Here is a 13,786-nt window from a genome sequence, read left to right on the forward strand (position 1 = left end):
CACTCTTCCTTCAGGAAGCTGAAACAAGTCCATAGGTGCAGTCCATGTCATGCACAACAGCCCTGGGAGTTGAAATTTGCAGAGAGTTGGCGAGTTGCTCCCAGCTGACCCAGGAACTTCAGAGCTGAGTGAGGATTGGGGTATCCCCAGACTACTTGATCCCTCCACTATGCTGTATTGGCTCTCAGGTGTACACAGAGGCTGCTCTCAGCCAAATCTCAGCCAAAGGCAAAATGGGCTCCCTGGTTCTACCAGGTGCACCTGCACCAAACTGCTGCCTTTGAACTGAGAAGCAATTGTCAGGTCAGGCGCCCACAACCACTGAGCGACGCAAGAGGTTTCTGGCAGGATTCTGCAGATTTGATTCAATTTAGCGCTGTAATGAGTCCATCACTAGGGCTGCAGTTCTATGCACACTTACCCTGGGATTGAGTCCTATTTATCTCAATGGAGCTTATTGACGTGGAAGAATGCATTATAACCAAACTGCCAGGACTATGGTTTTTGTTTGTTTTCTTCCGAAATATTGCATTTACTCCTCTGAAAATGTATGCTGATTCACATCAAATCAATTTAAACTTAGATGATTAATCTACCAAATCTTCTTCAATTGGATAACAGCGCAATTCCAATACATTTTCCTCCAGTTCAGTTAACGTAAAAGCCCAGCTGGGCCTGACCAAGGATCTGTCAAATCCAACTTTCCATGGCCAAATGGTAGAGGGGTCTCCAAGAAGCCATGAGGATTGCATGAAACTAGCAGCTCTACCAGCATTTGATATTCACAGATATACTGCACCTGACACAGAGGCTCCATTTTGCACATATCCCTCCCTGCAGGGGACACTCGCATTCCAATCAAGTCATACTTTCTGTCTCCTTTCAAAGACCTAAAGCAACATTTCTCAGATTGTGGATCAGGACCCAACTGGTGGCGAGCCAATGTCAAGTGGGTCAGGTAGCACCAAACTCAGCCACAATTGAAAATACAGAGCTGAAAATGCAGAGTGCAGAGCTGCTGGGTAGGGCAGGCTGTCCGTGGGGAGAGGCCTGGTGCTTTGCCCTGAATAAGTGTGAAGATGGGATGATGGAAAAGCGGGAGGGCTGTGTGGTCGGAGAAGGATCCAAGTCTGCATTCTGCTTTGACTTCCGAGGTGTAATGTTTGAATTCCAAGCTATGGAAAATAACAGCACGAACATGCTGTGGAATGGGACCTTAGCTGATCGTGGATTAGGTTTTAAAGCCTAAATTGATGATGTCACTTCCAGCCATGACATCACATCCGGGTTAATGTCATTCGAAAGAGTGGGACCAGGTGCTAAAAAGTTTGAGAACCACTGCCCTAAAGGAACCTCTGATTTCTCTACCATTGCCTGTTTGGGGAGGGGATGCTTTTCCATTTGACAAAATTCAACTGCAGATGTCAGGGAATGCAACATGTGAAAATGCACAAATGCTACATGTAAGGGAGGCTCAATGAGCATGAAAGAAATAAGGTTACTTAACGCATTTTGCTGCTTAACACCACAGCAGAGGAGAAAAACTGCCTCAAGACTGACACAGTCCAGGTTTGGCCAGTATGAATGGAACAAGCTAATTTACACAGGAAGTGAGCACTTACCAGACCCTTCATCCCAACACACAAAAACTTTGGCCATATCTGGAAGCAATTACAGCCAGTTAACATGATGGGCCTGCCACTAAAATTAACTGCAAACAGAAATATTTTTTTGCGCTCCGGCAGCCGGTGGCTGCTGCGGCCCCTGCGTTTGACTGATGGGAAATATTCTGTAATTACTCATTTTTAGAAGTCATTCCTTGAAACTGTCAGGGTGGGTGAAAGAGTTGCTAATTATGAATGAAAAGGAGAATGTCGCTCATCTTGCTAGTTGGAAGGAAAGTGGAGGCTAACACTTGGGTGCCCAGTTGGAGAAAAAAAACCTGTTGTACATCTGCAACAAGAAGAGGATTACTCAGACTTCTAAGAAGTTTGACGTCATCGCGATACTTGCAAACTTTTCTGCGGCATCTTGGGCACGCAGGGGAAAAACCTCTGCATGAATATTTCCAGGTTCTTCACTCGTTCCGTCCTACTTTTCTTCTAAACGTGTCACCAACTGGTGTGATCTTTGACTCCAAACAGGATTTATTAGATATTTGATTTTCTCTGTAAACCGCTTTGTGAACTTTTTGTTGAAAAGTGGTATATAAATACTGTTGTTGTTGTTGTTGTTATTTCCTAGCAGAAGGAGAATCATCGGCCGTGACTAAAGTTAAGTAACATTCAGTAACCAGAAAGACCAAGCCCCCCACCCCCAATCTGATGGCAAAGTTTCAACCCCTTCCCCACCCCGAGTCAGAATACAGATGGTGAACCAGCTCTGGAGAACCAGCTCTGTAGATCTGCCATTAAGGCTGCAATCCTAACCACGCTTTCCTGAGAGTAAGCCCCGTTGAACAAAATAGGACTTACTTCTGAGTGGAACTGGTTAGGATTGTGCCCTAAGAGCACAAATGCATTCTACACACAGCACGCTGTTCACGGGCCACTGTGCTGACCGAGGTTGGTTCACAGAACCAATTCAACCACCCCTTGTGTGTTCAATCTGGGATTTTACAAAATACAGCAATACCTTTTGCCTGGGTAGGGACCCGAGCATGAATGAAAGTAAAAAAAAAAATGGATGAATGTCAAAGAATAGCCTTCTTGAGCTTGCTAATTTATTTTGGCCAGTTAAAAAAAACAAAAACATAAATAACTATGTGACATTTGTGAAACTTAAATTAAAGAAAAATAAACATAAGAATATCAGTGAACATTGTGGAAGGCTGGATGAAATTAGGTGAAACAGGAAAGCAGATGGATGAAATTTGAAATGTGGTTATAATTGAAAGTGGCTGAAAGAGCACAGCAATAAAAGTCAGGTGGATGAAAGTCAAGGGACTGCAGTCATCACTTTCAAAGAATATTTGTGTACATTGGCATCTTCATTTCAGTCCAGGATTATGCCATTTGCTCATATGGAGGTTCTGTAGGAATGCAAGTTGTTTCTGAAGATTTCCAAAGAAGCAGGAAATTTGAGATGTCATCACTGCAATTGTTTGCAAAAAATATCCACAGTCTTTAGCACAGAAATTTGGTGAGGCCCCAGCCTGGAGGACTTCAAAGTTCTGCATGCAGAAAAGTGATGGGGGGACTCGGGCAAACCACATCTGGGTCACATAATGACTGTGCAGACATGATCATTTTGTTAATAATGGTGCCATCAATCTGATACACTCTTAAATTGAGAAGGAGAAAGCACACCTTCCTTGCCAACCCACGCTTTTGCCTGCAAAATGCACTCCGTTTCCTGTTGCTTAGCATCAAGAGGGTGCCTGTTTTGCATTCTATGTTCAAAATATGTCAAATGGCAGCAACGTAAATGGGGTCTTTCCAGTGGTGGCTCTGCCGAAATCATACAGAATTTCATCCTTGGAAATGCTTGCAGATATTTAACCCAATTCAATTTTAGAACGGCCACAATTTCCCTTTGGGGGAGGAACCTTTAAATGCGCCATTTATGACTGTAGGTACATTTTTTTAAAGATGATTTTCAGTTGGATTTTGGTAAGAAGGAGACATCAGAAACAACTGGTTGCATCTTAAAAATACACACACACACACGTGCACAAAAAAAATCCCCAAGATGAGTAAAGTTCTGTTTCAAGACAGAAAGAACAAAGAAAAAGAGAGAGTTCCCTCGCACAACTACTGCTAAATTTCACTCTCTGTGCAGAATCTGCTAAAGAAAACAAGGACCCCTGCCCAAGAAAGTGGCCTGCATTTCTTAAGGCTCTCCCCACCTTCAGCCTGCATTCCACGCATGGTAACAGTTAAGTCCCCCACAGAATAAATCAAAAAGTTTGAGCCTGCTCCACTCCACAATGTGGCCCCTCTTTCCCCCCAGTGACAAGAACCAGAGAAGCCTGAAACGGCCGCCAAACTTCCTGAGGAGGGGTCTTATTGGTGTTCACAGGTTACACGATCGGGGTCAGAGCCGTGGACCTTAACAGCAACCTTCATTTCCTGAATGGGGCGAGTTCTCTTGGCCATAAACCTAATAAGAACTTCCTCGCAAGGCAAGTCCCGGCTGACAGAGCTACTTGTCAGTGACCGCGTTGCGGGGGAACGCTGGTTTCCATTAACGGGTTACGATGCCAGGTGCCGCTAATAAGGTCCATCAGTGAGAAACAAGAGACTGCTCTGCCAGCTACGGACTCTGGAAGCAATCATTGTCAAGCCCCCCCTCCCACCTTGGAGAGAGGGGGAAAGAAGAGAAGGGATATCTAGAAGTTCAAGTTGCATTCCATAAACCGCAGCATGGTTAAAATATGGAACAGCAAACACTGTGCCGTTTCAACACCACCACAAACACAATACAGATCTATCATGTGTGTCACACCAGGTTCCAAAGTTGGGTGGGCTGCCAAAAAATTGGCACCTCTGTAGCAATGCAAAGAGGAACTGGCTTCAAAAGTCAAGTGAAGGCAAGCTGGCCAAAGCAGCCATTTGATACTTGGGCAGCATCCAATCCATTTATTTCCCATTTGATTCAGTGAGAGAATTAAGCACATGCTTAATTTTCTTCCACCAGAATCAATGGGACTTAAAGGTGCTTAACTCCACCAGGGATCACAGTCTCTGCTTCGCAGAAAGCAGGTTACGCAGTCATTAAAATTGCTGCGTTTAAGTGCGTTTGAACTATAAGCCCCCCCCCCCCTGCAATTAGAAGCTACAATCAATACCAACATTAGATTAAGCCTGAACTTTCCTGAACTGCACAGGAACCCTTTTATTAAAAACATTGTACAGTTGCAAACTCAATCCATGCTCAATTAGTCAAAATCATAAGCCCGGTTAAAAAAGAAAAGGGGAAAAAAATGTATTGTTAGCCAAGCTGATATTCTTGTTTAAAAAGGCAGCACAGCTGAGATGTTTGCTCAGTATTAGCGCAGAGAGAAACTGCAGAGATCAAGATTCAGCTTCCACTATGAATTTCCATGACAAGCTAAACCAGCCCCTCAGCCTCTGGAGATTGCAATTTACCCCACCAATAACACATTTGTGGCCCATCAGAACCTTAAAAACCGCATCACGCGCATCTTATGGTAAACGTCAGAACTTCCACTAAACGCTAACGTTGGCCAGCAATTTTTCAGAACAGCCCAGAGGTTGGTGCAAATGTGAAAAGCCACCACACATCTCTGGACCACTCCAGTGAAACTCCTCACCACATTTCCAAGGGCTTTCTTCAACTTTCAGGACCTCTCTCATCCAGCTCAGTTCAAGGCCATTTTTTACTAGCAAATTTATGGAAGCAAGGCTGAAAACGAGTAACCCAGTATATTTTGGACCTTTGTCAGTCCACTTCTTTGGAACATCTGCTACCATTCTGGGTGGCAAATGAAGATGAAACCTGATCACTGGAGAGAAGGCACCAGGCAACACTTGACATTGACCAATAAAATTCTCGGCCATTTCCCTCTGGTCTTCGAGCACAGCAAGAATTACCAGCAAATGTCAACATCTGACAAGCTTCTGCAGCCACCATAACCCTGATTGTTATGGTAAAGTGTCAAAAACGCTGGTACTGTTGACATGCTTGTGGAAGACAGATCCCTTAACAGGTCTAAACCTATTACCTATAGTAGGAACACTTTAGCACTTCATCAGTTACTCCTGGGTTACGGAAATGTTGTTTTCAGCTGAGCACTTACTGATCCAGCTTTGCCCAACGTTGGCTTAAAAGCACTTGCATGCTCGCAGCCCTGGGATCAAGTGCATCAAGCAAAATTCAGCAAAGGTTAGGTGAACCTAAGACACTCTGAAGTGTGTGAGAATTAAGGGACAAATTTTAACATGGGCCAGTGCTGGCGCTGAGCGCCAGCACTGGGTGTCACAAACATGACGTAAGGCACCTAGCGAGGAGTGAGCACCAGTATTGGCCCAGCGAAAATTAGAGCTGAACCAGCACCAGATGGATGTCACCCAAAGCACAGTAAGAGCTCTGGGTGGTGATGAGGGCCTTGGAGACAGGGGGGAGGCATTTTGGGATGGGGAGGGCATGAATGATCTCCTCTTCCACCAAGGAGATCTCTGTTGGTCCCAGTACTGTCACCAGATGCAGTGGTAGCCATTTTGGTGCCACTGCACCCAACGGAGCCGCTGGGGACAGGATTGGGCTGCAAGTTGCCAAGCCATTCCATAGCCTTCAGTCCCACTGATTCTGAACCCGCCCCATGTATTAAATGGCAGAATCCATCTGTTCTTCCATCGCCCCAAAATAAGTTTTCTCAAGAAAATCAACCAGAATGAATGAAAGCATCAGAAATAAACAACTCAGGGCCCAATCCTATCCACTTTTCCAGCGCCAGTGCAACCGTGTCAATGGGGCGTGCACTGCATCCTGTGGTGGGCAGCCGGTCACAGAGGCCTTCTCAAGGTATGGGAACATTTGTTCCCTTATCTCAGGGTGCACTGCAATTACACCAGTGCTGGAAAGCTGGATAGGATTGGGTCCTCAGACTGCTACACTTGTCACTCCAATCACATCCAAAAGAGCACACAGTGTGAAAACAGAAAAATGAGAGAAGGTAGCCCATTTATTTTTAAGAAAGAAAGAAAACCATCTTCCACCATGTTATTCATAATGTTCATTAAGTTATGGTGCACCTGGCACTTATTTGGGAAAAGTCTGGAAATTCTAACTGATTGCACGGTTGGTTGCAGTGGGGGAGGGAGGAGATTATTATTGATCAACTCAGACCACCCCAGAACAGCTCAGCATTTGAAATTCTGGAAAGGCCACCTCTCCGCTGAGTTGTCCCCTTGGCAAGTCTTGGTGCTTGCGAGAAATAAGAAAAGCTATTTAGCAACAGAGATAAAGGGAAGGAGGCCCCCCACTTAAAATCCAGGCAGGTGATCCATTGCTGCTCACAATAGAAAGTAATTATTCATTTTGTAGTAAGCACGATACTATGCATGATTTCAACAAACTCATGTGCGACACTTTCCAGTGCTCACAGCATTCATCTCTGCTCATCGCATGTTATTGTGGGTGCAGTCCTGACCCACTTTCCAGCACTGACATAAGGGCAATGCAGCTCCGAGGTAAAGGAACAAACATTCCCTTACTCTGAGGAGGCCTCCGTGAGTGCCACCCAAATGCAGACTGAAGCACACGTTCCATTGGTACAGCTACGCCAGTGCTGGAAAGTTGGTTAGGATTTGGGCCTATGATTCCCATTTTACATGTGAGAAAACAAAAACTGAGGCCAGTTTAGGTGTGGATATAAATGTTTCATGCCAAGAATGTCAATGCTATTTTGTCTCTGTCTGTAGCTGATTGATACTTGCTGCTGGGTGTTCCTCTATGTTTACAGAATTCACAAAAGCTGGATAAAGTCATTTAAAAAAAATTAAAGGTAATCCAGTCATGCACGGGAGGAGGAGTGTTTAGCTAGCAAAGAACAGGCTCCTATAAAGCTGACTTGTCCTGAGGCCCAGAGGAGTCCCCACACTAGTCTCTAGCACAGTGATTTTCAACCTTTTCCATCTCACGCACACTGACAAAGCACTAAAACGGTCAAGGCACACCACCAGGTTGTTGACAATTGACAAGGCACACCATGCTGCCAGTGGGATCTCACATCTCCCATTGGCCCTATTCATAAATGACCTTCCCCAAATTCCCGTGGCACACCTGTGGACCACTTGCGGCACACCAGTGTGCCACGGCACAGTGGTAGAAAAAGGCTGGTCTAGCGGCAAACACAAGAATCCTGTGGCAGCTTAAACACTAACGGTTTCAGCAGAAGCTTTCTCAAGGCAAACACCGGGGACTGCCTGCCCGGGGCAGAGAACCTGACAAGGACCTGGCTTTATATACGTTTGCTTTTGAAAGTTTGAATACCAGTCTCTTGTCTCTGAAAGAGCACAAGGGAAGGAAATATTTAAGAAATCCCAGAATCTGAACACAAACATGTGCTGGCCGTTCGTTCCCTTCCTGTAAATTGCAGGGATCTGTTTTTTGAATAGCACCTGCAGTTCAAGTCGGAATTTAATCATCGCAGCTGTGGAGGAACTTACAGTTCCTCAACTTCTCTGCAGGCCAATCTAGTGCTCCTCCAGCCCTGCTTCTGAAGCGCACCTCTGGGGCTGGATGTGCCACCACAAATAAGGCTGAGCTCTCATGCACAACAAAGAGAGGAATGTACCTCTCCAACAGCAGTTGGCCCTGTCCTAAACTTCCTGGCGCCCGCTGGAACAGCAGCGCCAAAGCAGCTACCACTGTATCCAGCACGTGCCAGGAAGCCACCAAGAGTCTCCTTGGGAGAAGGGGACCATCCCCTTCCCCTTCCCCCGGGGAAAGCCCCAAGCCCCACAAAGGGGCTTCTCAAGTCTGTGTTGGCTATTTTGCTGGCACAAACGAGAGACTCTGTGTGGGCTTTTCAGCCCAACATGGAGTTCAGGATACAGTGGATCCCCCTCGTGGCCTGGTTTCTCCCCCTGCCTGGAGGAAAGAAGCATGTCAGAGAGGTAGCTAGTTTAAGACTACCTGTTTCTACCTGACGTGCTGATTTTCTATGCGCGGGGAAGTCTGTCGCCATGGAAGAGCATTCCTTCATGCAAGCCCCCACCAGTGGTGTGGAGTGGCTGAACCACCAGATTGACCACCTCATTTGCCACTTGGGAAAGCAGAGTCTAAGGGTCTGATCCTACCTCCCTTTCCAGTGCTGCTGCACTGCACCTGCAAGGCAGGACAGTCACAGAGGCCGCCTCACTGTAAGAGAATGTTTCTGTCCTTACCTTGGGGCTGCATTGCAACTGCATTGACACTGGAAAGCAGGCCAGGATTGGGCCCTCAGATGGCTGACCAACCCCAGCAGAATCCTGTGTGGCGCTCGGTTTTCAAATGGGCACAGACATGAACCAGCTCTCACCGAAATGCATCCGTATTGCTTGCTTTTACAGAATGCTGCTCAGCCCAGTCCAAATTTAGATAGCAAGGAACGGCAATGGCCAGGCCGGTCTCGGCTGCTGTACCTGCATTCTCAAGCAACAGCCCTGCACACCGTGAGGATGTTCAACCCTGCTCAGCTCACTGGGAACAATGACTTCTGCACGCGCACAGAGCAATCCTCTTAAACTCCCTTCCCGCATACTTGGTTATCCATCAGAGGCCCTACTCTGGGTGCCTTTACCTTCAGAGGGAAGGCAGACATTTGCTAGGTGCAGGGCCTTTCTGGTGGTGCCCCCTCCCCTTTTCGGAAGGCCCACCTGGCTTCTTCCTCACCTTCCATCAGGTACAGTCAAACCTAGGTTTTCTGCATGGATTTTGGTGATGGTCTGAGGTACTAAGGCTGCAATCTGAACCTCACGTTCCTGGCAGTAAGTCCCATTGAACCCAATAGGACTTACTTCTGAGTAGACCTGGTTAGGCTTGCGCCCTAAATCTGATTCTGAGCTGGTTTGTTTTGTTTTGGCACTTTGGGTTGCCTGGAACTGAACAAAAATTAAGCCAATTTAAATGTGGAATCAGCCATTGATCAGGGAAGAAGATGAGAGTTATAGTAGTTTCTTATACTCCACATATTATACCAGAGCATTTTAAAAATTGGCAAATTCTATAAGCAGCTACACAACACACACGCACTGGCTGAAAACAACAGAGGGGGACAAAACATGCACACCACCAGAGCAGTCTGTGTGCATTAGAACTACATAATTAAACTTGTGGGTTCATTAAAACACTTCAGAGCATCTCCAACACTGTTGCTCTGAATCCTATTGCAGACAGCCTCGTAATACGTTTACATAGCATTAGATAAACATATTTCTTGTGTAACTCTATATATCGAATACAAATGTTTGCACAAGGCTAAGCCGACTCTCCCTTAGATGCAAGTTCAGTTTTCTGCCGTTACTGGTGGAGGTAATGATAGGCAGTGATACTGCAATGGCCTTCTCAAGCGGCTGGAATAATGAACCAATCGGCACAGCAGAAAAAGGGCACAAGAAACAGATTCCCAAAGCTTGAAGAATGGACATGGACCAAAAGACAAGCCAGGCTTCATCACAAAGCCACTGAGACAATATTCTGGCTATACCCAAAGATATATAATCAAAAGTTTGCTCAAAAAACTGAATTAAGTTCCAAGACCCGTCATTGAACTGGTACAACTGAATAATTCACGGCAAACAAATGTCACGGTTTTTCAGCCCAATGTCTGAAAAGGAACTGTCCACTGTCAAGGAGGGTTCTTGCTGCCAAAGGCATTTTATTTTAAATTACTTAGTGCAGTTCATCTTATTTATTTTCTCCCCAAATATCTCTGATATACTTAATGGGTTGATTAACGTCATTAAAATCAAGTCCGTTCAAATTAACTATGAGAGCTGATGGCTCAAACAGAGCAAGCAAATTTAGCCTTCTCGTTCGGTGGAGTGCAAGATCAACACGTCCACGTGATGGAGAATGAAATAAAAAGGAAACACAAAGGTGTGTTAAACAGAACGTGAAGGGCCCAGAACCAAAATAGTAATTACTGTACAGACATGACCAAACATGTGCTGAGATGCTAAACCTGACAGAGACAGTGAGGGGGAAAAAGATCTCAGACACCAAATCGCACCCTGCTCTAAAATGTATTTCCAAAAAGTGGGACGTGGTGACAAAATGAACTGAGCCTGACAAACGTGGTCTGGTCCAGAGCTCCTTCCACGCAAGCAAGCTGGCAGGACATGGAGATCTCAGCGAACAAAGACACTGCACAACCCCCAGGATAGCTTCAAAAATGTTCCTAGAATGGGCAAGGTGTGAAAAGACACCTTCTTTCCTAAGGAGAGAAATTAGGGCCCAGTCCTATCGAACTTTCCAGGGCTGATGCAGCCACAATGCAGCCCAGGGGGAAGGGAACACACATTCTTTTCCTGGAAACACACATTCTGTCCTGGAAAGTTGGACAGGGCTGGGCCCTTGGTCCTGCTACCCATCTCAAATACTACTCGTTGAAAGAAAAATCCCGCTTTGCCTGTGGAAGTCTGGAGGGCAAGGGAGACAGTTGCTGAGTAGAATGGAACTGCACACACAGCGACGGAAGAGAAAGCAAGGCTGATTGTGAAAGGAGGGGCCTACCTGTGCTGTTCCACCGTCTCGTTGTCCGGCAGCTCTGCCCCACAGACGCTGCACTGCTCCCCAATGGTGCGGTTCTCGGTTTTTATACCCACAGCAGTTCCCCGAGCTTGCTGAACAGCTCTCTCTGGATGAAGCCTTGCGGAAGGAGCCCCCCATAGGCGCTGAAGTCCATGGAGACCGCCAGGGCAGGCTGCACGTGCAGAAGCGGGCGCCATGGAGGAGGGGGAGGCTCAGCATGGAGTCACTCTTGTGGTTGGGCAGCACTGAGGTAGAGGCCCAACGGCTTCTCACTGTGAGAAACCAGGAGCTCCGGCCCCCCCCGGCGTGCCTGGACCGCCTCAGAGGGCTGCTCGGGGTTCTCATCACGGGTGTAATGAAGTTCGCGGGCACTGGTGATCACGCTGCCGCGGGTCGGGGTGCCGGGGCCTTGCTTGTTCTTGTCCTCGGTTTTGTCCCCAGCAGAGGTGCTCAAGTCCGCAGTCCCGGGGCTTCCGTGGCCAGGAGCCTCCTCTACCTGCATCGACTCGGTCTTCACTTCAGAGAGGCCCGCGTGCTGGCCTGCAGAAGACTGCAAGTCCTCAGGGGTGCTCTGCAAAGCTCCCTGCAGCAGCGACTGGCCGATGGTCATCAGGCTGTCGATGGCTGCCTTGGTGGGACTCATGGTGGCCGAGAGGCCAAAGGAAGTGGACACGGAGGGGCTCTGCTCCACCAGTGTCCCTGTGAGGCTCTGGCGGCCAGGCTGGAATAGCCACTTTCTTCACTGGAATGCTTGGAAATGAGTACATTTTTCATGTATTTTGATTTCCGGTCGTCTTCCTCTTCGGTGCCGCCGTCGGCCATGCTGACCTCGGCATCGTTGTCCTCCGACGCCTGGATGGTCTCCAGGATCTTCAGGCACTGCTCCTCCAGGTACTCGATCTCGAGGATCTCGCCGCGTAGAGGAGGTCGTCCAGGGCCTCCACTTTGGCCTGCAAGGTGGCCGTATAGGCGTACTCCAGAATCTGCTGAAAGGTCTTTGCGAGAGGAAGTCCAAGGTGTAATGCTGACTGTTGCGGTGAACAGAATCTCAAACATCTTGCTGGTGCAGGCCAGCACCGTCCGGTGGGCATGGAACTCCTGGCTGTCCACCAGGATCACCACGTCACACAGGATGCCTGCCAAGCGCATCTGGTTGGCCTTCTTGCAGGAGGCCGGTCGCGTGGCTGGCGTTCTGGAGCTGTATCGTCCCCATCTTAGTCAAATCCATCATGCTCCCGGGGTCCGGGCATGAGGGGTTCTTGCTGCTGCACTGCCCCGAGGTCGAGATCTGCCCACAAGAAGCAAGAAGAGGGAAGAGTTTTTAAACCCACACGTGGCTCTGAGACACCTACGCAGATCCGACAGCGAGCTCCACACACAGTTCAACCATCTCTAGCAGTGACAAGAAGGAAAAAAAGGGGTGTGTGTGTGTGAAGGGCGGGCTGGGAGTTGTTCAGAGAGCAGAGGAACTGGAGGGAAGGGTGGGACTCTCCTCCGGTCTGGACAGACCACTCTCTGACAGAGAGACAAAGGTGGGTGGCAGAATGACAATCCTGGGGCCACCATGCTGCAAAACAGCGTTATGCCATCTGAGACCCCCCCTTTCTACCCCAGACCACCTCTCCCCAGACGTTCCTCACCCTGCTCCACGCAAGTGGGAACCCACAGTGGACAGGAATCCTGATCAGCTGTACTTGCAAGATTCCCCCCCCCCCCGAGCCTGGAGGCACCCTGGACAAGCTGCCTCTCCCGACCTGCAGGTGCAGGCTGGGAGCCTGACCGGAAAAGGTCCTCCTCGCGAGGAAAGGGCCCTGAACCCAGGAGCTGCTCAGAACACTGGAGGGACCCCAGCGCCTCTGGTGCCTGCCTGCCAGCCGCCCAGCCTGCTCTTCTCCAGAAAGCAGGATGAGGCTCTTCTGCCCCCCCCCGCCAGTGCTGCTGGTCCCTCTTCAGGGCACCTTGTTTATGGCCACGGGATTCATGCGTGTGTCTACAAAACACATCCAGTAAGGGGGGGGGGAGTTTCTCAGCTCTCTAGTCGCTGGCATGGAAAGGTTTGGAGGGGGCAAGGAGGGGGGCTGCCACTCGGGGCTTCCGATTGCCCCCAACGTTTCGCCCTGCCCAGTTGGAAGCAGCTGCCCCCCGCACCCATTCTGCCCCAGCTCCCCTCCCAGCCAGGCTTACCCGCTGCAAAGCACCCCAACTTCCTTCCCTGGAGCCTGGGGGGGGCCAATTGCCAGGGCTGACAAGGGCCGTCAACGGCTGACCCCCCAGCAGAAGTCTCCGGAGGGGTCTCCCGCTGCTCCCGCTCCCCCCACACCGCGGTGGGGGGCACTCCAGGGACGGGTCCGAGCGCTGCTCAGCGGAGCCCCTCGGCGCGCTCGCTCGCTCCGACCTGCCGCGGCTGGCGAGGGAGCGCTCCGAGGCAGCCTCCGCCGGCAGCGCGCTCGGGCCCCGGAGCAGCAGGAGCCAGTCGGGGCTGACCTGGGCAGGGCAGGGGTCGGAAGCGCAGCAGAGCAGCCGGAGCCTGACGCCCCCTCGCGCGCTTCTCTGGCCGGCAAAGGGGGAGGCGGCGGGAGGTCTCCGA

General features: G+C 49.1%; 1 protein-coding gene across 1 annotated transcript in view; it reads right to left on the reverse strand.

The window, feature by feature from the left end:
• Positions 1-12,483, reverse strand: part of ZBTB16 (zinc finger and BTB domain containing 16) — a 161,389-nt gene extending 148,906 nt beyond the window's left edge. The window contains 9 exon segments of the mRNA XM_066639552.1: positions 11,182-11,278; positions 11,281-11,383; positions 11,386-11,448; positions 11,450-11,913; positions 11,916-12,113; positions 12,116-12,199; positions 12,202-12,240; positions 12,243-12,363; positions 12,365-12,483. Of these exon segments, the coding sequence (XP_066495649.1) occupies positions 11,182-11,278; positions 11,281-11,383; positions 11,386-11,448; positions 11,450-11,913; positions 11,916-12,113; positions 12,116-12,199; positions 12,202-12,240; positions 12,243-12,363; positions 12,365-12,430 (1,235 nt within the window). The 5' untranslated portion in view covers positions 12,431-12,483.
• Between the last annotated feature and the right edge of the window lie 1,303 nt (positions 12,484-13,786).

The sequence above is a fragment of the Tiliqua scincoides genome, chromosome 11 (genome assembly GCF_035046505.1).
Source record: "Tiliqua scincoides isolate rTilSci1 chromosome 11, rTilSci1.hap2, whole genome shotgun sequence".
Taxonomy (NCBI): Eukaryota; Metazoa; Chordata; class Lepidosauria; order Squamata; family Scincidae; genus Tiliqua; species Tiliqua scincoides.